General features: G+C 53.5%; 12 protein-coding genes across 12 annotated transcripts; 6 read left to right on the plus strand and 6 right to left on the minus strand.

Annotated features, from left to right (window-relative positions):
• Positions 1-332: 332 nt before the first annotated feature.
• J4E84_000589 (uncharacterized protein) lies at positions 333-2,366 on the minus strand (the record flags this gene model as incomplete). Its single annotated transcript, XM_049383227.1, has 1 exon — positions 333-2,366. The coding sequence occupies one exon, from the start codon at positions 2,364-2,366 to the stop codon at positions 333-335; it is 2,034 nt and encodes a 677-aa protein (XP_049248745.1).
• Positions 2,367-3,414: 1,048 nt separating this feature from the next.
• Positions 3,415-3,830, plus strand: J4E84_000590 (uncharacterized protein; the record flags this gene model as incomplete). Its single annotated transcript, XM_049383228.1, has 2 exons — positions 3,415-3,644; positions 3,695-3,830. 2 exons carry the CDS (start codon positions 3,415-3,417, stop codon positions 3,828-3,830), a joined length of 366 nt encoding a protein of 121 aa, XP_049248746.1.
• Positions 3,831-3,975: 145 nt separating this feature from the next.
• On the minus strand, positions 3,976-4,665 carry J4E84_000591 (uncharacterized protein; the record flags this gene model as incomplete). The annotated part of the gene is made up of 1 exon (XM_049383229.1): positions 3,976-4,665. The coding sequence occupies one exon, from the start codon at positions 4,663-4,665 to the stop codon at positions 3,976-3,978; it is 690 nt and encodes a 229-aa protein (XP_049248747.1).
• Positions 4,666-5,158: 493 nt separating this feature from the next.
• J4E84_000592 (uncharacterized protein) lies at positions 5,159-6,532 on the plus strand (the record flags this gene model as incomplete). The annotated part of the gene is made up of 1 exon (XM_049383230.1): positions 5,159-6,532. The coding sequence occupies one exon, from the start codon at positions 5,159-5,161 to the stop codon at positions 6,530-6,532; it is 1,374 nt and encodes a 457-aa protein (XP_049248748.1).
• A 231-nt stretch (positions 6,533-6,763) lies between these two features.
• J4E84_000593 (uncharacterized protein) lies at positions 6,764-8,705 on the plus strand (the record flags this gene model as incomplete). The annotated part of the gene is made up of 2 exons (XM_049383231.1): positions 6,764-8,152; positions 8,199-8,705. The coding sequence occupies 2 exons, from the start codon at positions 6,764-6,766 to the stop codon at positions 8,703-8,705; spliced, it is 1,896 nt and encodes a 631-aa protein (XP_049248749.1).
• Positions 8,706-9,441: 736 nt separating this feature from the next.
• Positions 9,442-11,103, plus strand: J4E84_000594 (uncharacterized protein; the record flags this gene model as incomplete). Its single annotated transcript, XM_049383232.1, has 3 exons — positions 9,442-9,586; positions 9,651-9,803; positions 9,866-11,103. The coding sequence occupies 3 exons, from the start codon at positions 9,442-9,444 to the stop codon at positions 11,101-11,103; spliced, it is 1,536 nt and encodes a 511-aa protein (XP_049248750.1).
• Positions 11,104-11,344: 241 nt separating this feature from the next.
• Positions 11,345-12,908, minus strand: J4E84_000595 (uncharacterized protein; the record flags this gene model as incomplete). The annotated part of the gene is made up of 2 exons (XM_049383233.1): positions 11,345-12,772; positions 12,900-12,908. The coding sequence occupies 2 exons, from the start codon at positions 12,906-12,908 to the stop codon at positions 11,345-11,347; spliced, it is 1,437 nt and encodes a 478-aa protein (XP_049248751.1).
• Positions 12,909-13,407: 499 nt separating this feature from the next.
• J4E84_000596 (uncharacterized protein) lies at positions 13,408-13,974 on the plus strand (the record flags this gene model as incomplete). The annotated part of the gene is made up of 4 exons (XM_049383234.1): positions 13,408-13,464; positions 13,531-13,665; positions 13,720-13,774; positions 13,817-13,974. 4 exons carry the CDS (start codon positions 13,408-13,410, stop codon positions 13,972-13,974), a joined length of 405 nt encoding a protein of 134 aa, XP_049248752.1.
• Positions 13,975-16,849: 2,875 nt separating this feature from the next.
• On the minus strand, positions 16,850-19,042 carry J4E84_000597 (uncharacterized protein; the record flags this gene model as incomplete). Its single annotated transcript, XM_049383235.1, has 1 exon — positions 16,850-19,042. The coding sequence occupies one exon, from the start codon at positions 19,040-19,042 to the stop codon at positions 16,850-16,852; it is 2,193 nt and encodes a 730-aa protein (XP_049248753.1).
• Positions 19,043-21,092: 2,050 nt separating this feature from the next.
• On the plus strand, positions 21,093-21,896 carry J4E84_000598 (uncharacterized protein; the record flags this gene model as incomplete). The annotated part of the gene is made up of 2 exons (XM_049383236.1): positions 21,093-21,098; positions 21,165-21,896. 2 exons carry the CDS (start codon positions 21,093-21,095, stop codon positions 21,894-21,896), a joined length of 738 nt encoding a protein of 245 aa, XP_049248754.1.
• A 495-nt stretch (positions 21,897-22,391) lies between these two features.
• Positions 22,392-23,939, minus strand: J4E84_000599 (uncharacterized protein; the record flags this gene model as incomplete). The annotated part of the gene is made up of 2 exons (XM_049383237.1): positions 22,392-23,814; positions 23,932-23,939. The coding sequence occupies 2 exons, from the start codon at positions 23,937-23,939 to the stop codon at positions 22,392-22,394; spliced, it is 1,431 nt and encodes a 476-aa protein (XP_049248755.1).
• Positions 23,940-24,437: 498 nt separating this feature from the next.
• On the minus strand, positions 24,438-25,913 carry J4E84_000600 (uncharacterized protein; the record flags this gene model as incomplete). Its single annotated transcript, XM_049383238.1, has 2 exons — positions 24,438-25,858; positions 25,907-25,913. 2 exons carry the CDS (start codon positions 25,911-25,913, stop codon positions 24,438-24,440), a joined length of 1,428 nt encoding a protein of 475 aa, XP_049248756.1.
• Positions 25,914-26,044: the final 131 nt, after the last annotated feature.

Here is a 26,044-nt window from a genome sequence, read left to right on the forward strand (position 1 = left end):
GGTGCGGTGCTCTCCAATACCTGCCTTGTGGTACAGCATGCGACATGACGTTGTTGCGCCTTTCCCCACATTCGACTACTTGGCTGAAGTCTAGATGCTACATAATGCTAGTCAGGCCGTTTACCCGTCTTCTGAACTAGTTCGTAAGAGGCGACGTCACGAGGAAGCAGGGAGATGTTGATGAAATGCTGATTCTACGGACAGTAAGAGCTGAAATGAGCTATCGTACTGCAAGGTACTATCTACATCGAGCGTCAAGCTGCCGAGCCCTTGCGCAAAGATTCTCGCACTTTACAATCTTGGAAGCCAAGAGAGTCCACAAAAGCATCTACCTAGTACCGACGGCCCCTGCCACCACGCGTGCCCCGATCCCATCTACCACCACCTCTTCCGCCGCGATTTGGGAAGAAAGACGGGTTTCTGAAACTGTTGTTCTCGTACCACCAGTGATCATCCCGCGAGACATGCAAATCTTCCGACTTCTCCACGTAGCGTTCCTCCTCTTGTCGCAAGAGGTAAAGTCGGCTCTGGCTCAGGGGCATGATTGAGTAGCCAGCGGCGACACTGTCGGTTATGGTGCGTCGAAGAAACGAAGTGAACTGAGGCTGAGAAGGCAAATCCTTGAGACCCATCTTGGCCAAGAACTGCGGAAAGGCGTCGAACTGCTGGATCTCGCGAATGTCCTCGGCCATGCGCGTTGAGGTACCCGGCGGAGGAGCCCCATGGGCGTCAAACAACGAGTCGCGAAGCTCAACCAGGGTCTTACCGGGCGGACGGGCTGCTGCGCTGAACATCTTCAGGAACATCATGAGGCGGTATGAGGTGGGAGAGGCAGCGTATGTCTTGCTGGTACGGTATTCGGAGATCTTGGAGGGTTCCAGGTATGCGAGCTCGGCCATACCAGCGCCCTTCTCATCAAGCATCCAGACGACGTTGCGAATGATGGCTTCTTCGATGATCTCATACGTCAGGTCTTCGGTAAGTCCGTCGTCGCAGATGAGAGCTGCTATGAGAACGTGACCGAGATCGGGGAAGTTTGCCTTGTTGCGCGGACCGGCCATGAAGCGTCTGATCGTGTTGTTGGCACTGTCAGTGATGTGAGAGTTCTCGATCGCCAGGCATAGCAGTAGGTGGAAGAGACCGAAATACGCGTCGACGGCCTTCTCTGACGCGTGACTCAAGGTGCTGCGTGCGTCAGGGCCGCTGTAGCTCTCCGCATCTGATGAGAACTGAACGACAACGGTGTTCATAGTATGATACAGGATATCCACATAGCAAGCTCCAGGGTTCGTGATGTTCGCAGTCCTATGGATATCCAGCGTGCTCTCCATCACATGATCTCTAACTTGATTCCAGTGGCGTCGGCTCAGGGGTAGAGGTAGCCAGATATCGAACTTAACACCCTGAACGCTGCGTCGGATGTGGTGCTTGTAGAACGCCTCGTGACTCAAAAGATCAAACTCTGTTCGGAAGACCGGCCGGTTACCGCCTGTCACGGCGATACCAATACCAAGCTTGGCGTCGAGGAATGATTCTTTGAGACAAAAGCATTGCAGCTCGCGAATGCGGATGAAGTCGTAGGAGTTCATCTTGTACTTAATGAAGGGAATGGCGTCGGCAAAGGCCAAAACGTCAACGGTCTTGGAATTGCTGAGGATCTCGAGAAGGATCTCGTCTGGTAGCCTAAACAACCCCGAGGGGCCTCTCTGATGCTGGCTAGGGGCTGGGGCGACAACATCTCGTCTGGGTGAGTCGACCTCCATTCCACCAGCTGGTACTGGTGACGAGTCTTCTCCAAATCTACACAGAGAGCACTTGAAGCGATCTTCTCCCAACGTTTGAGCTTCTTGCTGCCGATACCAAGCCAGATCGACAGTGCGATTACCATGATCTTGCTCTAGCGAATCACTAGAGAAGAAGCTCAGCAGCTGGATAGCGATACCCTTGAGGGTATACGCCGGCGTCCAGCCCTCATCGGTGTTCAGCATGGTGGCGCAAACATAGTCGCTGAAGACGTTTGGATGGATGATTGCGCTTTGGATCGTGACGTCGGGCGCCACCAGCGGATATCGGCCGGTGAAGCGGATCTTGAGGTGGAGTGGCTTCTGTCCTTCCGGAGTGAGAACAAGACACGCTTTTGTGATGTCGTTGTCCTGGAAGTGAATGCGGACGTTGGGATAAGGATCTTGTTCGATCTCCGCGATGTCCTTGAGGAGGCGACGTCGCAGTGAGCGTGACTGAACCGTGTTAGCTTGGTACTGCGTCATGACGACGAGGTGCTGCGAGGTTGCGGTCGCGAGGTTCGGTTCCGTCAAGAGAATGACAAGAGACGTTAAGAGGAAAGAAACAGAGGTTATAGCGCGCATTCGAGTTGTCAGTTGCTGCAGGTGGTCCAGGCTGAGTCATGCACGTGACTAGGCAGCACAACAAACAAACGGAAGTGTGGGTCTTGACGCCCTTTCAGATTGATGGACAGCTATCAAACCTGTCTGATACCGCATTGAAAGGATCGCATGACCAGTCTTCTGCTCCCAAAGCATCTACTGAATGGCTTTGTGCGGACAGGCAAAGGGGGCCTGAGTTAGCTATATCCAAGACTAGTGGCTTCGAGTTTATCATAACGCAACGCAATCCCCACGGCCTAAAAGTCATCTCTGGTGCTATTATGTCATTGGAAAGTCTGTTTGAATGACACATCCCAGTGCGCCTTAACCAAGTGGTCCAGAAAAGGGCGTCAAGGTAGCCAGCTAGGGATGGCTTGCTAAGGTTGAGTAGTGCGACTGGGTGAATAAAGTCCCATATTCTCACAAAGTGTCGCATTTCTTTGGTCTGCATGATGAACTGAGATGAGGAAAAATGGCTGGAGGAATTCAAGGAAGTCATATGGCTGGATGGGGTCATGTCATCAGTGATGTCTACACTTAGGACTCGTAAGGACTTACTATGTAAGAGTATAGTGATATGAGAAGGAGACTATAAATACATCGTCTGGATGAGTTGAAGTGCGTCTGGCACGTAGAAGTTGTGTTCGGGGCCAAATGGATGAATACGAGGGCCAAATTAAAGCTGAACCCTCGTGCAACAAGAGGCAGCGCGGACCGCCTCAATATGTAGAGCTATGCGAGCAACGCGAGGATGAAACTCGTAAGGGACATATCTGTTGGACGAAGTTCTCGAATCTGCATCTATCGGGGACTACAGAAATAGAGAAAGTGAAGGAAGAAATGCGGACCCCACAATAGTTCTTGCATCGTGCGACTGGATGACACGACGAATGCGAGCGCCTGCAAATATGAAAGAGGGGGATATCGCAATTTGGGCTATAAAGAGCCGTTCGCAGTCGTCTATGTCCTTCCTTCGATCAATCCAAACTTGTTCGTATCTTCTCCTGCCAACCATCGAAATCAGTACATCATGAAGCTTACGACCGTTGTGCTCGCTCTTTTCTCATCGGTCACCTTGGCCGCTCCTGCGGCCCAGATGGACAAGCGCGCCGTCGTTGACGCAACTGTCGCCGTCGACGGGCTGCGCTATCGAACGTGCCCGAAGACGACCTGCTCGGCTCCGGGTCAATATCCCAAGGGTACCAAGATCAAATTAAGCTGCTACACCACGTCTGGTACTACTGAGGTGGATGGAGACAAGTAAGTCATGACGTGACTTGGGAAGAACTCTTGTGCTGACATGAGTGAAGGCGCTGGGCCAAGGTCTCCGGAGGTGTTGGCAATGGCCGATGGGTATCGTTGGCGTATATGGATTGGCCTGGTGCGCTCAACCCGTGGTCAATTCTCTGCGGGAATACTGTACTGATCCGACATAGGAACGATTAGCGGTTGCTGATATGGCGTGCTGCAAACGGAGGTAGTACGGCCACGATGCGCTTCTCGCTCACTCGGTTTCGCGACCACCTTCGCGATAAGTTTGCTGATATTTGGTGGATAACGCAGTCGCTAGCTATGGTTCAGAATATGCCTTCTAAACCAACACTCCAGCTTTTCCCCAAGTGACTTGTGCGTCGGATGATGATCGTGCCACGAGCTTGTGACCAGTGATTGCTACATTCTTCCACTTCAGACTTGTGCAATTGATGGTGCCCTTGAACTTGCGACAATCGTTGCCAGAGAAGACAATGTACCCCAAATCTGTCTCGTTATGTTCGGGTGCCTTGGAGGCATTGTGGCTGGAGTCTGTAGGGCTGCCGCTCCATCGCAACCAGAACTTTGGTGAACGGAAGCTGTTCTTTTCGAATGTTTCGAAGCGAGTCCTCTCGGGAGACTCCGGCTCCGTGTTTTCGCTCTCTTCTTCGTCCTCTTCCTCATCATCCTCTTCGTTTGATTCATCTGGTTCTATCTCTGCAATCGTTCGCCGAAGACTGTCACGACTGCCAGCTAAGATGACTGAGGCTTGTAACAAGCCCGGCAAAGACAATTGGCCCACGACACCCTCGCCGGCTTCGGTCAAGCGATACAACTCCAGCGATGCATCTTGTTCTGGCTGCGTATCCCCAGTTGCGCCCAGGGCCTTTTGCCATGCCGGACATTTGACAGAATAGCTTGCGAATGTCTTGTGAACGTCGAATGCGCTCGTATGTTTGGATTTTCCACTGCGGCCAGTGCGGTTGTGCATGTGCCGCGTCGAGAAGGCGGCGTCTTGCCAGTCGTCCATTGCAAAGGAAACTGGATGTTAGGGCTCTAGAGTCAAAGATTGTTTGAATGGTGTTCGTGGGCTCATGTGCCTCGTTGCCAAAGAGAGGTTGACGTCATAGACTAACTGGATCCCAGCCTCAGGGCCTAAGGAAAGCGAGTGATGGTCCTGGTGTCTCTGGAATGCCACAGTGGGAGAAGCATAAAGCATGTCAGGACGGCGATAGGGGTGCATCGCGGGGCATGCATACTCCGCACTTCCAACCTGCTTATATTAGTCGGGTCACTCCCACAACGGTAGTCATGTGCTGGTGGCTGGACCAGCCATTCTGCATCTGTCATGACGGGCTTGTCAGGTCTTGCCGTCCCGGGCACAGTGTGCCTATCATCGGGTTTGGGAAAGAAGTTGATGGCGGTATGTCAAGGGTCAAGGGTCAGGTGGGCCGCACGTGAACAGGCGTCGCAATTCGGGCGTCGCGAATCGCTCCGTCAGCGCAGACCAACAAACACCAACGATGGCACCCAAAGGGTCTAAGAAGTCGGCGGCTGCAGCGCCCAACAAGACGCTCGTCCTGGACAATGGCGCATATTCGATCAAAGCCGGTCTAGTCTCGCCAGCCTCGGAGCCTACCTACGACGACTGCAGTGTCATTCCCAACTGCATCGCGCGCAGCACACGCGACAAGTGCACCTACGTCGGCGCCGAGCTCGATTCGTGTAAAGACTTTGGAGAACTGGCGTTTCGCCGTCCAGTGGAAAAGGGCTTCATTGTCAACTGGGAGGCGGAGAAGGCGATATGGGAGCATGAGTTCATGGGCGACGCCGTGGGGGAGGGGTTGAGGGTGGGTACGCACAGTCGCGAGCTCGTGAAGGGTGTGAGAACTGACAGAACGCAGTGTGACCCGAAAGACACAAATCTGGTCTTAACAGAGAAGCCAAACTGCCCGAAAGAGCTGCAGAAGAACTGCGACGAGATCATCTTCGAGCAGTTCGAGTTCGCGGCCTACTACCGATGCGTTGGCGCGACACTCAATGCCTACAACCCTCCCACCGCGTCCTCGTTGGCATCGCTACCGCAAGAATGCCTCCTCATCATCGACACATCGTACTCAGACACGACCGTCCTCCCTCTCTACAATGGCAAGCTCATACAATCGGCTGTGCGGCGGCTCACAGTCGGTGGGAAGCTGCTCACAAATTACCTGAAAGAGCTCTCCTCGCTGCGGCACTACAACATGATGGAGGAGACATACCTGCTCAACGAGATCAAAGAAGCAGTCTCGTACGTCGTGCCATCATCGCAGCAATTTGCCAACGATCTGGAGCGCACTTGGAAAGGACGGCTGGGAGATAAACGAGAGCTGGATTCGAGCATAGTGGTCGACTATGTGCTGCCGGACTACGAGAATGCGATACATGGGCATGCGCGACCCCACGACCCTGCAAAATCACGCATGCGCCGAGGGCTACAACCGCTACAAGGACCAAGAGAAGATCTGCTGCCTCTAGGCAATGAGCGCTTCGCCGTGCCCGAGCTCCTCTTCAACCCTTCCGATATTGGCATCCAGGAAGCTGGAATACCTGGCGCCGTCATGGAGTCGCTGAGCACACTGCCAGAAGCTCTACGAATCGGCCTGTTGGCGAATGTTGTAGTGGTAGGCGGGAACTCGTTGATTGCCGGCTTCATGGAACGAATGCAGACAGAGCTGAGGGCTCTGGTACCAGCCGAGTACACGCTGAATGTGGCGAGGGCAGATAAACCGATCAAGCACACATGGCTAGGAGGAGCAAACGTCGCTAGCCAACCCGACTTGTTGAAGGAGTTGCTCGTGTCCAAAGCCGAGTATGACGAGAGGGGCTCTACGTGGCTAGTGAAGAAGTTTTCATGATATACATAATAGACACTTGAACATGACAGTATCTTTCCTGATGCCAACATGTCTAGATCAAAAGTCAAAGTGCAGGCTGAGATCAGACGACGCATGTTCTCCAAAACCATGGGCTTCTCCAGTGCTCGGGGCTGCTAGGGCGCTGATTGGCTCATGTCCGGCGGCTTGGCGTGCTCGTCGACATGTCGAAGGAATTTCCAGCAGACGTGCATCACCCGCATCTCGAACCCAATGCGCCGAATACCGCGCCCCTCGCGGGCAATTGATCCCTCACATCCCCTCTCCGCTTGCATACGGCAAAGAGCCTCGCCATTGCCCTGCCGCCCCGCCCCGTCGCCCTGCACCCATCTCCGCACCCCATCCGCCGCCTTCTCCACAACCGCACCCCAAGCCTTCCTGCTACCGGGCAAACAGGACAAGAGAAAGCACCAGCAATTTGTGCGAAGATGGCAGAAGCGTCTGCTTGGCGACTCGGAGCCTATTGGTGCACACGTCGACCCTTATGATCCCACATCACCGGTCCGCATAGCGCCTGAAGACCAGGGCGAATACGAAGAGGTCCTTGACGAGGAAGCCTCAAGATTCCCCCAATACAAGCCTGCGAAATATCTACGCGGCCTACATCGGGTCGGTGGCGAGGAATGGCTGCAGGAAAAGGTCGAAAAGGACTTGGCTAAGGAATTCGAGAAACTCACGCTACGGACGTACACGCCACTGACACTGGACATGGCCAATGAGATCGAAGAGCTCACGGGCACTCCGTACACTTTGAAGGACGAGAACCTGCTTATGGCGCAAACTGTACACGAGAAGACCAAGCACCCATATACCGACTACAACTTTGGCCTCCACGCCAAAGCTACCCGGATTACCGATATGCGTGCCAGTTTCACACAAGCTGTCGCCGAGATTTATGCCCTGAAGCAGGCTGGTTTAGATATGGACCTATCCAAGTTTGCCAACCGAGGTGTTTACGATCGGCCACGCTGGGTCAAGGACATCAAGTTAGTCAAGACAGAAAGCGGTGAGCTTGCTCTTGCCTTCCCCCAGCACAAGAGCTTGGATGATCTCTTGGAGACGATGCAAACGGCACCCGCTTGGGAGGCTGAGCCAGGGGTATCGGACGAGCTGCTCGTTGAAGAGGTCGTTGAGGAACTTGAGGATGCCGGCCTTGCACAGGAGCAAGTACAGACCATGGACCCCGACACACCAGCACACAAGAAAGCAGCAGTGGTCAAGATGGATGGCGAGAACAAGCCGTTTGACTTCATGTCGAACCGCCCCGTCCCTCGCGCCAAGCCAGTTGAAGCGCCCGTCAAGGAGGCAATTGTTGAGGAAGTGGTCGTTCAAGAAACTACGCCACCTCAAGTTGCTCAAGATGTACCCCAAACCGAGCTTGTTGACCATGCAGCCGACCCGGAGCCCGTTAACCAAATCGCTCCAACTGCAGCGAGCGAGTCGCGACATGCTATCCTCGAAGAGAGAGCGAAGCGTTTGGCGGCTGACTTTGCGGCTCTAAAAACCTCAGTTCAGCAGAGCAGCAGAGATTCGTCTGCTATCAAGCCTGAAGAGACGAAATGGCGGCACGTTCCCGTCACTGACATCAACGTCAAGTTCGCTGTACGTGTATCGACCCTTTTTATTTTACCTTTGCTGACTTATGTAGCTTTACAAACGCCTTTACCAACTTACCGGCTGCCGCATCTCCGATCCACACCTCTCTTCCGCGAACACCCTAGGCGATCTATACAATCATCTATTAGAGGCCGCCAAACCCCAGCCTACCAGTCTCTTCAGCGCTATGCATGTAGAAGGGCAGAAGGCACGTCAGCGAGCGAAGCAGCAGGCCACATCTGATGCCGACGCCAAGAGGAGGGCCGACCTGGGCGATTTGATTAATCTGGGCAACGTCGAATTGCGTCGCGTCAAGCCTACCAAGGTTGAGAAGCGCAGCAAGACTGGTCAGGACAAGGTCATCAGCTATGCTCTATGGGAGCGTGGTCTGGGTTCAGGTATACCGGCTAGGCTTGAACAGATGAAGCAGAAGCAATCGAGGGGAGCAAAGAAGGCACAACCCGAGCGTGGAACTGTCACCCCCTTAACCAGCAAGGCCGCCGGTTTCTTGCTCAGAAAGAGCGGTACCTTGCAATCAGCACGCGCAAAAGCGGTGTAGCGGACAGTTCCTGGAACCATGAATACATTTGCATCCGATGCATGACTTATGCCCAACCATGATCTGAACGGGTCAATACATTGTATAGTATGTACACTAGGAGAGCTGGCATAGTTGATAGCTTCCTTCTGCTGGAGGGCCAAATGAATGCCCTCTGCCTTGCTTCATGCAAATGGCAATAATGTTTCACGGACTGCGAAATGGTCGCGTGACAGAATGCTGCTTCGCACGTGGCCTGTAGGATAGTGTGCTTACCTAGGTACGCATCGGCCTGCTCCGAGAATGCAAATCATCCAGCCGCTCTGTGAACGGCTCGAAATCCTGAAATCATCCCGCTAGTCAGCCACGAACCGAAGTCGCACCTAATCAGCGTACCAACTCCTGATAAGAATCAAGCCATATGCAGGGCTCACACGCAATGCTCCTTACCGAGGGAGTAATCCACGATTGCCGACAGGCTAAGCTTTGCCCAGAAGTGCTTGTCAAAGATAAGAGTGGAGCTACTAGTTCTTCGCAAGCACACAGGCTAGGCGGCATACGGCAATCGTTTTTCTTCGCACCCTGCCATCGGCGTCAAAACGGCTTTTCATGACGCGGCTGGGAGCCGAGTGTGCGCGGTGGGGTAGTTTACTATAGAACGACCATGCTTCGCCCGGTTTGACACTGGATTGGTCTTGTCCAACCCTTTCTGGCCATCTTTGTTTCTGCGTTCTTGTCACGACCCACGCTACCCATGATGTTGTCAGCGGAAAAAGCCCAGGACGAAACCAGTCTCTCGACAGACAGCGGGAGAGGAGTCGGCGCTGCGACAGCCGTCCCGCGCGAAACCGGAATCCTCGCCAAACTGCGCCGGTTCGAAGAGCGATTAGATGCGAAACTAGGTAAGTTCTGACTGTACGAAGTGCATGTGAGACATATACTTACTTCGTACCTCTACCTCTGCAGGCATTGAATCCGAAGCCATCAGTCGCAAACTGCCAGAAGACAAGGGCGACGTGCCATGGCACCACCAACTCAACATGTTCTTCCTCTGGGCCTCGGGCACAATGAACACGTCATGTTTCGCGACGGGGTTCCTTGGACATGAGTTTGGTTTGAGTAAGAACGTACCGTTTCCCGCGCATTTGCAACAGCTCGACTGATTGTTTTGTGTTTTGTAGCGCTTCGCCAGAGTATCGTCATTACCATATTTGCGTCTATCCTTGGTGGCGCGGCGACAGGTTTTGCCGCCACTTTCGGTGCGCCGACTGGGCTGAGGCAGATTTCCATGTCGAGATATGCGTTTGGGTGGTGGCCTAACAAGGTTATTGCTGCTCTTAATACTATTGTGCAGATTGGCTGGGCGTCTGTGGCTTGCATCACGGGTGGTCTGGCACTGACTGCCGTAGCGGATGGCCATATCTCGCTGATCGTTGGTATCGTCATCCTGGCCGTGGTTGCTACGCTTATCTCATTCGTCGGTCTGCGAGCTATTTTGGTCTACGAGCGCTACGCGTGGTTCGTCTTTTTCATCATCTTCATCATCTTCTTCGCCGAGACGGGCAAGTATACCGATAACAGCAATACGCCCAAGCTAAAGGGAGCGGACCTCAGTGGACAGGTTTTGAGCTTGATTGCTATTGTCTACGGTAGTTCTGCATCGTGGCAGACCATGGCATCCGACTACTACGTCCACTACCCCGTTAACGTCTCCCGCTGGAAGGTCTTCCTCATGACCACCTTCGGTATCGCTATTCCTACTTCCATCGGTATGCTGGCGGGCTGCGTCGTATCATTCGGCATGAACAACCGACCAGACTGGCAAGAAGTGTACGACAACGACGGCCTGGGCTTTCTCATCCAAACCATGCTTTACCCACGCGGTTTCGCAAAGCTGATCCTCACGCTTCTGGTCCTTTCCGGCATCAACGTAAACGTTATATCCATCTACAGCGCCGCCATTTCTTGCCAGCAATTTTCCCGTCCTTTTGCACGCGTTCCCCGCTTCATCTGGATTCTGGTCTGTTTCGCTGCCATCCTCGGTCTCGCTATTGGTGGCCGTGAGCAACTGAGTGTTTACCTGCAGAACTTTCTCAGTCTGCTCGGCTACTGGACTACTCAATACTTTGTCATTCTGTGCAGCGAGCACGTTATCTTCCGTCGTATGAACTTCGATAATTACGACTTAGATGCATGGAACGATCCCAGTCGTCTGCCGCTGGGTATTGCTGCCGGCACCGCCTTCGCCATCGGAATCGTCGCGTGGATCCTTGGCATGGTCGAAACGTGGTATGTCGGTCCGCTAGGTGGGCTCATCGGAGCTGACGGTGGTGACATTGCGAATGAGTTCACATTCGTTGTGACTGCCCTGGTGTACATACCTGCGCGGTATCTCGAGAAGAAGATTGTTGGGAGGTAGGGATATGGGCTGCCAGAGTAGGAGCATTGTAAGTGTCTAGGCACGGCACTGCCAAGAAAGGCTTCAGACGTGTTGATGACGAAGAATCGATAACTCATCCATGGTCAGACCTTTTGAGAGTGACTTCGTACTTCGACTGCACAGGAACTGCATCATATTAGTGAACGCTGGGCCAGCTGCGACAAAGCGGCGCAACTCTCGGTTTCTCGACTTACACGTTGCCAGTTACCTATGAGTACCTTCAAACTTCCCAAGCTCTCTTCGCAATCGTATACATAGCGTCTCCTTTCAGCAGGCTGACCATCCATTTGCCATCCGGAGACTCCTCGCCGCCTAATGCCTGCCCGGCGGTGATCACAGCCCACTGTACCATGGGTGAGACAAAGTCTGTATCTCCTCGCGCACGTTTGTGTTGCAGATAGTCAGTGATGCAGCGGGCAATATTGAGCCCTGCTGCACGGATGGCAGGATAGTAAGAACTCTCGGTCACAACATCCGCGCCTGTGCCGCCCTGCATGTGATCGCTCGGAATGTCTTGTGTGCCGTTGGTTTTGCTTCCTAAAGTCGCCATGACACGGAGGGTGTAGATCAATGCGGTGTTGTACAACATCAGCATCCGTGCAACAGAGTCGCTCATGAACCGGTATATAATGCGTGGCGAAATCTGGGTACTGGTCGGATCAAGACACTCTTCTTCGATATGGACGTTCTCCTCATTGCTATCCCATCGTCGTTTCCACGCTCGAAGAAAGACCAAGGTCCCATCTGCCTTGCATTGCATTTCCTGTCGCCGTTGAATATAGCTTAAGCCAGACGCATGCTGAAGCTTGAAGAGCTCGTCACTCGCAGCTATTAGCACCGAACAATCTGCGAGCACGTCATGCAAGTCTTGTTCATCTGGAGTTTCCAGCGAGAGCGCTGTTCTCAGTACAGCTTTCCACTGTGGTCGCGCAAAGATTGATGGCGTTCTGTTCCTCAATGATGCTATCAGTATCATATGCCGCACACCTTTGTACAGCTCAAGTGTCCGAAATGACGCGTGAACCAGGGATGCTGGGTCACGTAATGCCAGGAGCTGCTCCATTCCAAGCATGTGCTTGAGCCAATTTCTTGGTCCAGTGGGCATGAAAAGTTCAAGCATAGCCAATAGAATGACGGAAACGATTACGTCGTCATGCATACGGCGTTCTGGCTGGCTCAAAGCCTGATTCAGCCGCTTGAGAGCTACACCATGTATGGCATAACCTTCGGCGAGGATCCCACTCTGGTGATGCTGCGCGCCGAAGAAGAGGGTTGCAAAGCTGAGTGCGGCTTGAACAAATAATGGGCTGCTTGCTCCTCTTACGGCGTAGTTGTCCGTGACAATGTCTGAGGGCTGAAGTTCCTGTAACCCTAGGTCTATGGGACCGTTGGGTAGAAGATGGCGGCGTGCATAACATATGCAAACTTCTTTGTCGTTGAATTTAGGCCTGATTTCAGGGAGGTCGAAGCGGTGTTCAGGAGATTCCGAGGTAGACTCTTCTACTTCTTGCCTCTTCCAGACAGTCGTTACAGGCGGGTCCGCCGCCTTGCTCTTCAACTTCTGTGACCTCCTAGACTTGACGATTTTGCCTTGCACAAAGACGATCGACTGTGGACCATCGCATTTGAAGCCAGCCTTTTCGCATCTCTGACATGTTGGGCGAGTCTCATCTTTAGTAGGGTCAGCCTGAGGTCTAATGTGCACGACGTTGGCGCTTACCGCACTTGATACGGCGCCTGCGGCAGGTTGAGCATCCTTTCGAACGGCCGGCTACATTGACCATGATCTAGACTTTGTTTTTGCGAGATGCATGTGGATGAGACGAATGCGGTACATTGGACGAGGTGGCTGAAGAGGCAGGCGGGGAGGTCATGGGCTGACATGGGGGACATCGGCCTAATCTGGGTCAAGCTAAACCGCTTGCGGCTCATTGGGCGAGATGCCTCGACCCCTAAGACGTGCCGCACCGCCCCTTCTTGCGTTCTTCCATCAACCTTCCAACGCTAACGCGCAGAGAGTCTCCCAGACCCCCTTGCAGTGTAAAGCCACACTGATATGTATGCGCGCATTGAGCCGCAAAAGGCATAGGTATATCATGATATCTTTCGTCCGCTCACCAGCTGTAGATATGGATTCGTACGAAGGCGTCACGCTATCTGCGATAAATATCATCACTGCATCTCCTATCGTCACATTAAGGTTCGAGTTTGTCTTCGTCGGAACAAATCCTATCCATTGAACTTACCAAGTGATCGTCGCTCTTCGTCTGCCACCTCACAGCTATGACAGTCACAGCAAGCATCGACATCGCATCCTCACCGGAAGCCGTCCGCGCAAAAGTACGAGCTTCACCTTTTCCGGCCTGATACAAAGCTTATCAGTTGCAATGCTTACGAGATTCCCAGTTTCTCGACTTCGCATCCCTCCCCAAATACCACAAAGGCTTCTTCGCTTCTCTGACCCCACTCGGCCCCGTCGAACCCGAGAACAAGATACGCGTTGTCTTTTCATCGGGACAAAAGATGTATGCTCCAATAGAAGTACGTCATATCTGTATTTGACTATGACGCGACATTGTCTAATAGAGTTCGTAGCATAACACACCAACCTCTTTCGCGTGGACAGGGTCTATACCGCTTCTGTTCACAGGTACGCATTCGTTCACTTTTGAGCCAAGTAGTACTATTCCAGGTGGCACAAAGTTCACGCAAGAAGAAGTCTTCAGCGGCGCGCTGTCCTTTCTCATGGGTGAAAACGCGGTGGCACGAAAGTTCGGCTTCCCGGAAAAGACGAAGAAAGGATGGGAGGGCTACAACAATGACCTGAAGGCGTGGTGTGAAGCGAAGTGATGCACGCAACCGTTCGATGTCTATTGTTTCGAGTATCTGGAGTTGGGGAATTCCCTTTATGTTGAGTAGGATATAGACTGCCATAGACTTCCATGCGTAACGGTTCGTTCTCTTTGGCGCTCACGTTTCCTGTTTCATGCTTTGACCATGATCTTCCGCCCCTTGAATGCCACCCGAGCAGCAATAAGCAACAGCACACATCCGAATAACAAACATCCTCCGAACACCCACAAGCTAGCAAAACCACTCTTTTCTTGAATCGCACCTCCGATCGGCGTTCCAATAAGCAGTCCCACGCCCACGACAGCGAAGGCCTGACCCATTCTTGTGCCGACCTTGTCTCGCGCGTCACTACTCAGCTGAACTACAATGGCGGGTGGAAGCGAGACGAACGATCCAGAGAAGAAGCCGTAGAATGCCATGAGTACTATAATGCCGGCGGAGGAGGTGGCACCCATGAAGCATATGCAGAGAACGCCAGAGATGATGCAGCAGGGAATTACGACGTTGAAAGGGCCGAGTTTGTCGGAGAACTGTTACGGAGAGAAATTAGTAACTCCAGGCCAAACAAAAGTAGTATCCAGAGGGTGGCGGAAAAGCTTACCAAGTTCGGTACTATACGCCCAAAGACACTCGTACTATTCATGATGGCGAGGAGATAGAATGCCATACTCTCACTCGTAATATGTTCCTGGATAGCGTAGGTTTGTGCATAGAAGAACGGCATATATAAGCCCATGAAGCCAAGGAAGAATCCCGCGACCATGAGACTATATGACGGCATCCGGAATGCACGCAGGTCGAGAAGAGAACGCGATTCCGCCGGCAGAACCCGGACGCGCATGCAAACATTGGGTACAGTCATAGTGGCGAGGACAATGAAGCCGAGCACCCGTGTCGTCCAGGCGAATCCGATTTGAGAAATGAGTTTGTGGAATACAATGGGATAGATGACTCCGCCAAGCGATGACCCAGCTGCGGCAATTCCAATTACTGTTCCGATTCGGGTAGAAAAGTAGGTTGAAAGGATAGCCACACTAGGGATAAACAGACATCCAGTCCCAATACCGATGCAGAACGCTTGTGCGAGAAGGACTTGCCAGTACGTATGGCATAGACTGAGCATCATCTGGCCCAAAACCAACATGAAGCTTCCCACGATGAGCAGTGCGCGAAAGTAGCCTGCGTCATAGATGGGACCAGTGAGTGCGCCGACCAAGAGGAGCAGGAACGCCTGTATAGACCCGATCCAGGATATGGCTGAAGCACTCGAGCTGGCGAGCAAATTCGTTTCGTAATATGTTTGGAATGTTCCGAATGTGTTGATAATCTGTGCTGTAGGGTCAGTTCAGGTCTTTCATGAAGTCTGTACGTGGTTTTGACTTACGCCCCAAGAGTTAAACAACAGAAAAAACGCCCCGAGGACCTGCAGCCATGCCCACAGTCCACCATTAGGTATTTTGGACGCGTCATTCACATTAGGTTGACTCGATCGCGCAGGTTCCAGCCTGCTCTCGGCTGTATTTTCATCGTCCTTGTCCTCTATCACGCGCTCCTTGTGTGTGCTGCGCAGTGAATTCAAAGTCGCATACGATGGCTGATGTCTTGGATCCTTCGACGACTCCGCACTGTACTGCGAATTCAAGGTCGCAAGGGATGGCTGTTGACTAGGTCCGCCAAAGTTCGTCAACTCATAGGAAGCCGGTCCAGTCTGTCTACCGGGGTCCAGCGTCGATACGTTCGTAGGTGGCATACTGGGCCTGTTCCCGCTGCCAGTGTAGCTGTCGCGAGTGGAAGTGTTGTCGCTAGGTATCAAGACGGAGCAGTGGCCCGGCAGTGAGTGTCCAACGAGGTTCTTGTTCGAGAAATGGGGTCCTTAAAAACGGAAACTACCAGTAGCAACGCTTGCTGAGAGGCACACAAGCAGGAGATGACGGATAGAATAATCAAAGAGTTGGCAGAACGCGGACTTAGAAAGACGTCTAAATGAGACGTGAATGAGAGACAAGCAGCCCCAGGAGACCATATATCAAGCTTCGGAGTTGACTGGGGGCATCGGCTAGAAAGGGTGCAACACAGACCTGGGCTGCGCTACACTTCCTCCTCTTTCGGGCATATTCTCAAGCAACCGACGGCTCGCTCCAGCCTTGGAAGTTGAGGCTGAGGAAGACATGGCGAAACGTACTTGCTAAGGTTTGTCCAACACTCCGTAATCCAATCGGGGGATTTCGTTATGAGGAACGATCCGGTTTCATGCTTTAGTCAAAACCTTAGGGAGCACAGCCTTGCAGACAACGGCGCGCCACGTGCGAGGCAACAGGCACGTCATGAAACTTTCCTGATTGTTATCTCCGCATTACAGCCGTGCAATTCCGGCCGAGACAGGGCTGTATCCCATCGTCGTACCTTCCAAGAACACTGCGCTTCGCATATGTAGTCTGCTGATACCCTGATGCTATTTTTCCGCCCTTCAGCGCGGCCTATCTAACCCGTGAGATTTCATCCTCCACCTTTGTATACCGCGCTGCGTCTGATTCCGACACATTTGCCTAAGACGCCGCCACCATCGTAGAGAAAAGAAAACATTTATGCCGTAATGATGTACAAATCAAAGTCAAGCTGGCATGCTGTCATGATCTTGGGGAATATGCTTCGTCACATCGTAACGTACTTTTGGTGACCGTAGGAAAGGTTTTGGTGGAAGGACTCGCTCACAACGCCTGCGTGAACGCCCATGAACGCTCACTATGCTTACACCCTAAGGAAAGAACCGACCTGGTTTGTATGTCGCCGGCCCGAAAAGTCGTGCCGAATGTCGAATGCTGACATGGGAAAGAACTAACGTCGTCGAGGCTCCACTTGTTCGGACTGCTCCTCATGTGTCGCTGGCGACCCGTTTCGTCGCCAAGCGATGGCCGGAAGGGTGAAGAGATGATGGCTCGACTTGCTCCACGCGTTCTTCAAGATACACGTTGTTCAAGAGGCCGGCTGGAATGGTACCATCTTGGCTCGGCTTCAACTGGCCCGCCGATGCCTTTTGGCGCCGATTCTCACGCTCATTGACTACTTCGCGCAAGATCTTAGTGGCACCACTCCATCCGAGTTGATTCGCTGTTGCCCGATGATTGAAGAGCCGTTCCACGAGTGGAAGTGGCAGAGATAGCAGAATAGTCGACAGCACGACGGTCGCGTGGCTAGGACGGTGATCATCTTCCGGTGGCGCGTCACCGAACCGAATCTTGCTTAGCCTTGGGTTATGCGCGGCGTTACGTGGTTCAACGAGTGCTGGCAGACGTGGAGCATCTGAAAACTCTGGCGCTATCGCGTACAATTTGAAGTCGGCAGGGAAGGTGTAGGCGATGAACTCGAGAGCGTGATTGAGCAGCATTGAAATGAAGGGGTCTTCTGCATCGGGACCTTCACCTCTTGATCGTGGCCCAGAGCTGGCCTGCAGTGTATATTGCAGTACCTGCTCGACAGTATCCCATCGGAGAAGCATCCGTGCGATCTCAATACCGCGCGCCTGCATGCTAGGCATCTGGAGAGTCCTTGCTGCCGCAATGTAGCTCAGAACTTGTCGCATGCGCATGCGGGCGTCGTTGGAAGGGGACGCTTGGTCGTTCTCGTACATGTAAGGTGCAAGGCCGAACAGGAAGGTCTGGGCAGAAAGGAGCGGGGCGCCATACAGAACCCTGACAGCTTCCTCTAGGGATTCGCCGGTAGTGAAAGGGTCGAGCGCAAGGACATCGACCAGTCGGCGCGCGTCTCTGCTGCGGTGGCTGGGGGCCGGGCTGCGACGAATTGCTTCGGCTATGACAGGGCTCCGCACGACTACGATGCCGTGAACTGGTACTGACATCAGAATGGACTCAGGTGACCGAACTTGGAGGATGAAGTCGGCGAATTCGGGGTTGGCGAATTGGATTGACAAATAGCTGGCAAGTTCAAACGGCGACTCCTCGAGGCGTTCGGTAGGAGGGGCAGTGCCATTCTGGTAGGGCATGGCATGATGCTCGTCCCCGTGGTCTGATGTGGGTACCGTGTCGCCAAATTGTGCCTTGCTCGGTGACTGCGAGTGCGAGGTGCGGGTACCGTTTGCGACAAAAGCTGCCTGTTCCGGCGAGAAGTGACCGTTGGGAGGACCCGGATAGAGGACAGGACCGCTGGGAAACTGCGAGGGTCGAAACTCGGAGCCGTTTGCGTAGGCAGCTTCAGGCGGTGCGACTGCTTGTGGCGGCACATGCCAGGGCGCTCCTGCCTCTGAGGGATGCTGGGCGTGGCCGGGGAAGAAGGGCGCAAACTGCTGGGGACCGAACCCAGGCGGGGGACGTGGCAGCGCGTGCTGTTCGTGCTGGTGCAGCTCTGGCTCTTGAGGAGCCACAGGAGGTGCCGGTGACTCATTCGCGCTCTGGAAGACCAGAGCACCAGCACTGAGCTGGTGGCGGTGCGAGGAAGTGTGAGCGCTGTCGCTGCCTTCTGTGGGCGGTGTCTGCGTGTCCGTCTTGTTCGAGGGATAGAAGGGCGGAGGCAGGTGGGCGGGTATGGTCAGTTTGCGGTGCACTCCGTTCGTGACAGGCTTGGGCTCGGCGCTGGGCTCGGCGCTGGGCTCCACGGGCGCGGGAGGCTTCTCGTCGGCATGGCCGTTGACGTGGTTCTCTGCATCTTTGGAGTTCAGTACGTGCTGGGTCAAAGAAGGAGCCGGCAGTGAATGCTCACCATGAGTGTCTGCCGGTGCCGAGTGGCCATTCTGCAACGGGCCAGGCGCGGCGGTTGCATCGAGCTCTCTCTTTTCTGCGCCCGAAGTGTTTGACTCTGGCGTAAGAGGAGTCTGCACCGCCTCGGCCTGCTGGTTTTCAGTTTGCTCTTGTTCCTGCCTCTCGTGCGCGGATTGCGGCTCCGGCTGCGGCTTAGCTGGTTGGGCGACACTGTCCTTGGTGGAGCCGTCTGGTGTGATGGGTCTGGCTGATGGCTGAGACTTGGACAGACGGTAGGGGATGGCAGGCACGATGCGCGAGCCTGGGCGCCGGTGCTGCTTCTGCGCCGTGGCTGCGCGTGTGGTGTCGGCCATGTTTGCTGGGGCGTGCGGAAGAAAGTGCGACTGGGGATTCGGAAGCGGCTCCAGGTAATTGCGGCCTGCTGCTTGTTGCCAATTATCCTGGAGCGCCCTGGGACGGGAGAAGTGTGCGGCGAGGGTATTTGCTACGTGGGGTTAGTCGACAGCAGAGAAGTCCAGGCAGAGATGGAGACATGGCTTCCCCACCAATTTTAGCTGCACACCTCTGACCTCATGGCCATAGCTTAAGCTCCATTTGTCATCCTCCACCGCCCACACTGAAACACCACCACTTTCTTTGTTCCCTTTTCTCTACATACGCGTTGTCGTCGTGCTGCTTAAAGAGACTATTCTACTGGTTGTCGGAAATTACGCCAGTACATGTCGTGCTGATGGGTCATTGACAGTCAAGGAGAGTCTGCAGACGGCGACCCTGCAATGCAGGGCAAGCTTCTGCCAGAAGATGTATTCTGTACAATACAGCATATCGGCTGACTAGTAATGCAAGCGAATACTGTTTATCCGTTTGCTCTCACTCTATCTAGGTGGCTACCTGTGCATTCCTGCCGACAGCTCCAGTCGAAGCGACTAATCATGCAGAGCATCATGATATTCATATCGACTCTGAACTCCACCGGGTGTACCTTCCTGCTCCAGACATCAAACAGAACGCTCGAACTGGAAAGAGCCACTGACTGACCGCTGATGGAGAAGGCACTACCTCAAGGCAGGACGAACAGCGCTCCTTTGCAGGGCAGTAACGCCCCTCTTAGCCACATGGCACCCTTATCGCCATGGCTGTCCTTCCGAGTACACCTCAATCTTCTTCTTTGCTATCGCACGATAAACCGAAGTACTGCACCTACAGCTCCGTCACCTTCTCCCGTTTGCCCTATATTTCCTAGTCCAACATTGCCTTTCGTTACACCTCTAGCATGATCCTAGGACAGGCACAACCGATCCGCAATGACAGAACCTCGACGCGATTCTCCAAGCCTGCGCGCCCGTTGAAGGACGGTCGCTGCTCAGATTGTCGAGTACGCGACACCAGAGCCATTTCCGCTAATTACTGCTTGACTACCTGTCCTCATGAGCATGATTTCACTCCTACGCGTACGTTGGCACTAGATGGCATGCGCTTTGACGGCTTCTAACATTTATAGCGAACAAATTCAGCATCCTAGCAGAGCTCCAACACTCGCCCACCGAACCAAAGTGGAATTTCGATTTTGTTCCCACCACTACCGGAAGCACGAGGCGGCGAGGCAAACGGGGAGGAAAGCGCCATAGAAGCAAAGACTCATCTACCAAGAATACTGAACGATGCGAAAATGCAAACATTAGCGCGTTGTGCAAGACCATGGCTGCTTTGCGTCTTAACGAGGATGAGCCGATTAAACCAGGGATGGACGACACTTCTAGCCATAGTCGAAAGGCCGCACCTATCAATCCTCCGTGTTTCGATATCGACAGACCTTCTTGGGCCCCACAATTTCTTCCAGATTCAACAGCCACTGCAACAAGCCAGTCCCAGTCCTCCCAGATCAAAGCACTGCGGTCTCAAATGTCCTCTAATGGCGCAGCGACTAAGCGGCAGAATTCTCAGTTCTTCCCAATCTCCGCTTTTCTTGCCTGTCCCGATCTTTCAGGACGGTTTCCATCCAAGTCTAAATTTCTAGAATCAAAGGCTCCTGAAAAAGTTCCGCAACCCTCAGAGTCTTCAGTCCCTCCTCCTACATCCTCGTCCCACGCACAACACGCCGTAACAAAAGCAGCACATCGTGCACTCACTTCGAGGAGTCTACAGACCAAGCCTACCACATCCACTGACGAGTCAGATATCCAGCAAAAGGGACCACCTCTTCTCCCAACCGTGGCGAATACCCCTTGTACGCCCTGTCCTCTCAGTCTTGTCAACATGTCCTCCAACATGATTGAGCCAACCTTTGTATCCCCTTCTGGTGCATCTCAACCCACCGAACCCGAGACAGCGAATGGAAAAATTGGAACTCCATCCATTGCACATGGCCTTGGGCGGGAACCTCCATTTTTGGACGCCGAAAAGATGAACGTCAACCCGCGTTTTCACGGCTGTTGGCAACGCCGTTCAATACCAACTCCAGCAAAGGTTCGTCAGTCGGAAACGCTGATGAGCTCGGGTCATGCGCGTATCAGGCTGTCACCGCAAGAAGTGACTGTTCCAGCAAAGCCCCACGCGCGTTGCTATATTCCTCAGCAACCCGGTCGAAAGTCCAAGTTCTTTGCCGACGGCAAACTCATCGCGCGCGAGAGCACCTCCACAGCCCAGCAGCCCGTACTCGGAACCCCATCGTTTGGAACAAGCTCATCCACTTCTCCTGCTCCCGAAAGCTCTTCTCGTCCACCCTTTGGGGACCCGTTCAAAACGTCGGAGGCAGAACATCCGTGGAACGCTTATCAATGGTATACTGCGCTGTCGGACAAGCCTGCAGCATCTAGCGCGTTCTTCTCAGATATTTTCACATCGCCCAATACGCGGAATGATGAGGACAGCATCCCACAGCGCTCACCAAACCTCGACATCAGCCACGTGAACTCCAAACCATCCACGCAAGACAATCACAGGGCCACAATCTCCAAAGTGCTTGCACTCCTTGAAGCTGAACATAAAGAAAGCGTCTCCAAATCAGACACCGATGACTTCGACACTGTTAGTCTTCTTTCCGAGTACGATATCATCGATCCGGCAACTACGAAGTCCATGGCGGATTCCTGGGAGGAAGTACCTACACCACCCGAGACTACGTTTGATGTCGAACCCATTGACGACTCCGACTGCGACGATGAAGATGACGAGTATTACTCTGAGTCTTACTTCCAGTCTCACTAGGAGGAGACACCCGCCACACCTACCAGTGCTGCACGATGGACGAGTGATGGTGCCAGCACGAGCGCAGTGGAATGGCCTACTTTGCAAGAGGCGATGAAATTGCGACATACTGGAGTTGACGAGAGTACGAGTCCGACGAAAGATGACGACGAGATTAAATATTGGGACGGTGTTACAGATTGGTTCATGTGAGGTCGCACGCTTGTATAGTGAGTGCGTCTCGTTGATGTCGACTTCGAGAGTGTTGCGGCTATGATGGTGTTAGTTTGGGATTCCGTGTGGGTCTGCTTGAATCGTGTTGTCTCTTTCTGTCTTTGAAATCCCTAGAACAATGGCAGTATACATTTGATCGTGCGTCTGACGTCACTACTGTGAGCTGATACATTGCAATGGTATCTTGCCATGGTCTCGACACACGCATAGACCAAATGCTTTCTTTTATGTAATTGTCATTGGTTTTATAGTATAGATATGACTCGAAAGACACTGAAGAATCTAAACATCTCTAAACACCTCTTTCTCAAAGTCCTTGCACAAATCATTGAATGGCAGCCATTCATCCTTGTCCGACTTTGCCCCGCCCTTCTCCGCGATTGGGCTCCACCACGCCTGCTCCACGCCCGCATCATCATGTACTACAGCAACGGGCGCGACCGGTCCCATGGCATTCGACTCGTACAACTTCCTAGTGTGATTAAAGTACCACATGCGATCCCAGACCGAAACGCGGAGGGACTTGAGCCCATCTCGATGCGCGTTGTGGTGGATCAGGCCAGGGACGACGCTCGTCCACATGTTCGTGTAGAGAGGAACATCGTTCCAAGACTTCTCATCGGGGAATTTGGCACCCGGAGCGACGACTGCGGGGCGGAATGGCGGTTGCGACTCGGTAATGTCTTGGACAAGGTCGTGAACGCGTACTGGCGCGACGTTGAGTTCAGCAGACGCTTGCGCAATGGACTTGGGGTCGCCATGTGTAACCCATGCTGAGTCTTCTTCTGCGAAGACTGTGGGATGACCAAGTAGACTGGCATAATCCAGTCCGATGCCAAACTCATCTGGCTTGCCAGCCTTGTGCTCGCGCAAGTGCCGCTCAGACTGCGGGCTAAGGATGCTCTTTCTCCCCGTTAACCAATCCCCCGTCTTTTGGAAGAAAGACCTGTGTCGTTGTCTCATGACCTCGCGTTGGAATTCCTGGTCGCCGAAAATCTCACTGAAGATCTTCTGGTCGCTGCCAAAGTTGCGGTCTTTGTCTGCCTTCTCCATGGCGCGTTCGAAGAGCGCTTTCATCGCGCCCACGCGGCCCATGGCATCTCCGGAGTTGAGGTACCGTTGACGGAACTTGACGTATGGGTTCTTGTCCCAGCCGATATCGGTATCTGTCTGTGGTCCGTAGATGTCTCCAGGCAGCGAAGACTGCGGTACAGCATAGCAAGGGGGGTCCTCTGGTTTCCAGGGCCAACAGCGCTTCTGCGCCGAGAAGACAATGTTCTGGCTTATACCCTCTGCAGCCGCCGCTCCGGAGCCCATAGTCTTCCGTATACGCGCATTCGCCGCGTTGTTGATAGCATGGAAGCGCGAGATCAACGCGCTGGGTCGCAGTTGAAACCAGATATCGTATCCATCCACCAGCAGCAACAAGTCGTCGTCGCGTTCCGGCCCAAGTTTACGCAGGTATTCGAGCACACCGCTGATCTTGGCTATATGCGAACCTCCAGCTACTAGCGATTTATCGTCAAATGTGGCGCCCCAGTTAATCAGCGTAGGGGTTGGATACCCAGCCACTGCAGCGCTGAGCATCGTCTTGCAAAGATTGACATCTTTGTGGTCTGCCGGGATGAGAACGTGGATGATGGAGGAGTGTTTCGCCTTGTTCTTGCCGCCAGATGAGAAAGCAGTAGGAACAAGATGGCGGTCACTGTTGACGGTAGTAATGAAGAGAACGACGAGTACAAAAGATGCTGCGAAAAGTATCCAGCGCCGGCGACTCCAGCCTGGTAGGCGCGCGACCGCGTCGTTGGAGAGTTGCTTGTACCCGCGCATCATTCGGAAAACCGTGCTGACACGGCGGAACTGTGAAGCTCACGTTGCGAGATGATGGTTGCGACAGCGCCGTAGTTGGCAGTGCACCTGCACCCGGCCGAGCGCATTATTCATGCTGGTAATGAGCTGTCACTGATGGCAGTTCGCCTTCTTAGGATCTAAACTTACACTTGAGCTAGTCGGATATCCCAGCCGTGCGGCGTCAACTCCGGGAGGTGGCGGATGGGCGTACACTAGTGGGTCTACTTGCCGGCACCATCCGGAAGAGGTGTGCCGAGATGCCACTAGTCTCTTTGGTGGCTTGGACCATCTGCTCGGTAAACTGCCACGACAGGGGCGGCGTGGCTATGTGAACAGGAGCGAAATTAGGCAGTAAGATTTGTGCATTCCACTCTTGGTGCCAGTTCGATGAGAGACTTTACATGTGATCGTACAGTTTGGTGTAAAACACAATGTTGGTATTAAGATTTAGTAAATTCAACGCCTGATGCTTCGCGATCAATGGTATATAGTGTCCCAAAACGAGACTTTCTCTGCCTCTCCACTGTACAACGCAGGTTCATGCGACTCGCAAAGAGATTTCCACGAGAGCGATTCCCCCTGGTCACTCCAAGCCCCCGACTTCTCCTCTGGCTCGCCTACTTTATTGTCGTACGGCATGTTCTTGGTCCACCGAACTCCATTGATAGGATCTGACCCAATCTTCTCGTCGTTTACTTGAGATGCCGCGCGTTGAAGGCGCTCAGCCTCTCCAGAGTACCACATGCGGGGCCACCAAGTGTCTCGAAATGACTTGTCGCCTGTGAAGTGGAGCACTGGGAAAGGCTGGCCAGTAACTGTGTTGAAACCCAGAGACACATCTCGCCACGAAGTTTCCTTCAAGGCCGGATCATCTGATATGGCAGCAAATGGCTTCCTTGACTGCAGCACGTCCTCCTGTAGATCAATCCTGTACGGCTCCACGGATTTCGATGATGAAGGAAGCGAGGATCGGTTCGTCGCCATCCAAGCAATGTAGTTCTTATACCCCGCAGCTGTTTGGAATAGGCTCGATCGATAGTCCAGCCCAATGTGATATTCAGTCACTTCGCCTCCCTTGAGCGTTGGTAGGTCAATTTCTTGAACTCCTTCGGGCATCCCGTAGGGCTTATCTCCATGCGATAGTATGCGCGCATACTCTTGATCACCCCATACGTCTGCAAAGTACTTCTGATCGGAGTTGCGCAGCACGTCTTCGGGATTGTACGTCTGCTTGATCTTTTCTTGAGTTGCACGAAACATCTCGCGCATTTCGCCAGCGGGCCCGATGATGGTGCCTGAGTTCAGCCAGCGCGGTCTTGCGTGATTCATATCACCCCATCCATCAGTGTAAGGGCCAAAAGCGTCGGGGTGAAGAGGTGAGTCAGGAACGACCCAGCACGCTAAGCGAAGAACATCTTCTGGCCAGCATACTTTGTCAGGGCCGAAAAGGATGCTGTTGTAAATCTTGTGTTTCCGCACATGGCTTTTGCCGTACCGGTTGACCAGCCGATCATTGGCGGCAGCCGCTTCTTCGAAGTAACGCTTTAGCAAGACATCCGGACCGAGCTGGAACGTAACATCGAAGCCATCCACCAGTAAGACTATGTCTGTATCTTGTGCGGGGGACAGACTCTCGAGGTAGCGAAGAGGACCCGCGATTTTCGCAAGGTGAGTTTCTGCAGCGTTGAATGCGCCCGCTCCTGCCCAGTCGATGAGAACAGGAGGTGGGTACAAGAGCACCGACGCGGAGAGAAGAAGGCGGCACAAGTCGAGGCCACTACTCGTAGCTACAATGAGCAGGTGAAGACGCGATTCTTGGATATTCGCGGTGAGTGGATCTTGTATCGCGGCTTGCCGTATGGTGTCGAGGGAGTTGAGATGTAGTGCAGTCCAGAAAACTACCAGGGTCGCGAAAACCAGGGTTCCGAAGACGAGAGTCCTAGGACGAAGCATGGCGCAGGTGTATTGAGCCACAGCCGTCTGAAGGCGATTATGATATGATCAGTGGTAATAGAGCGCTAATTTTAGGCCAGCCATAGCCCAGCAAAACTCTCCTTTGGCATTGATACCGTGCAGCCCCGTGG

This window comes from Alternaria hordeiaustralica (genome assembly GCF_023758085.1).
Source record: "Alternaria hordeiaustralica strain BMP 2776 chromosome Unknown scaffold_1, whole genome shotgun sequence".
In the NCBI taxonomy this organism is placed as follows: domain Eukaryota; kingdom Fungi; phylum Ascomycota; class Dothideomycetes; order Pleosporales; family Pleosporaceae; genus Alternaria; species Alternaria hordeiaustralica.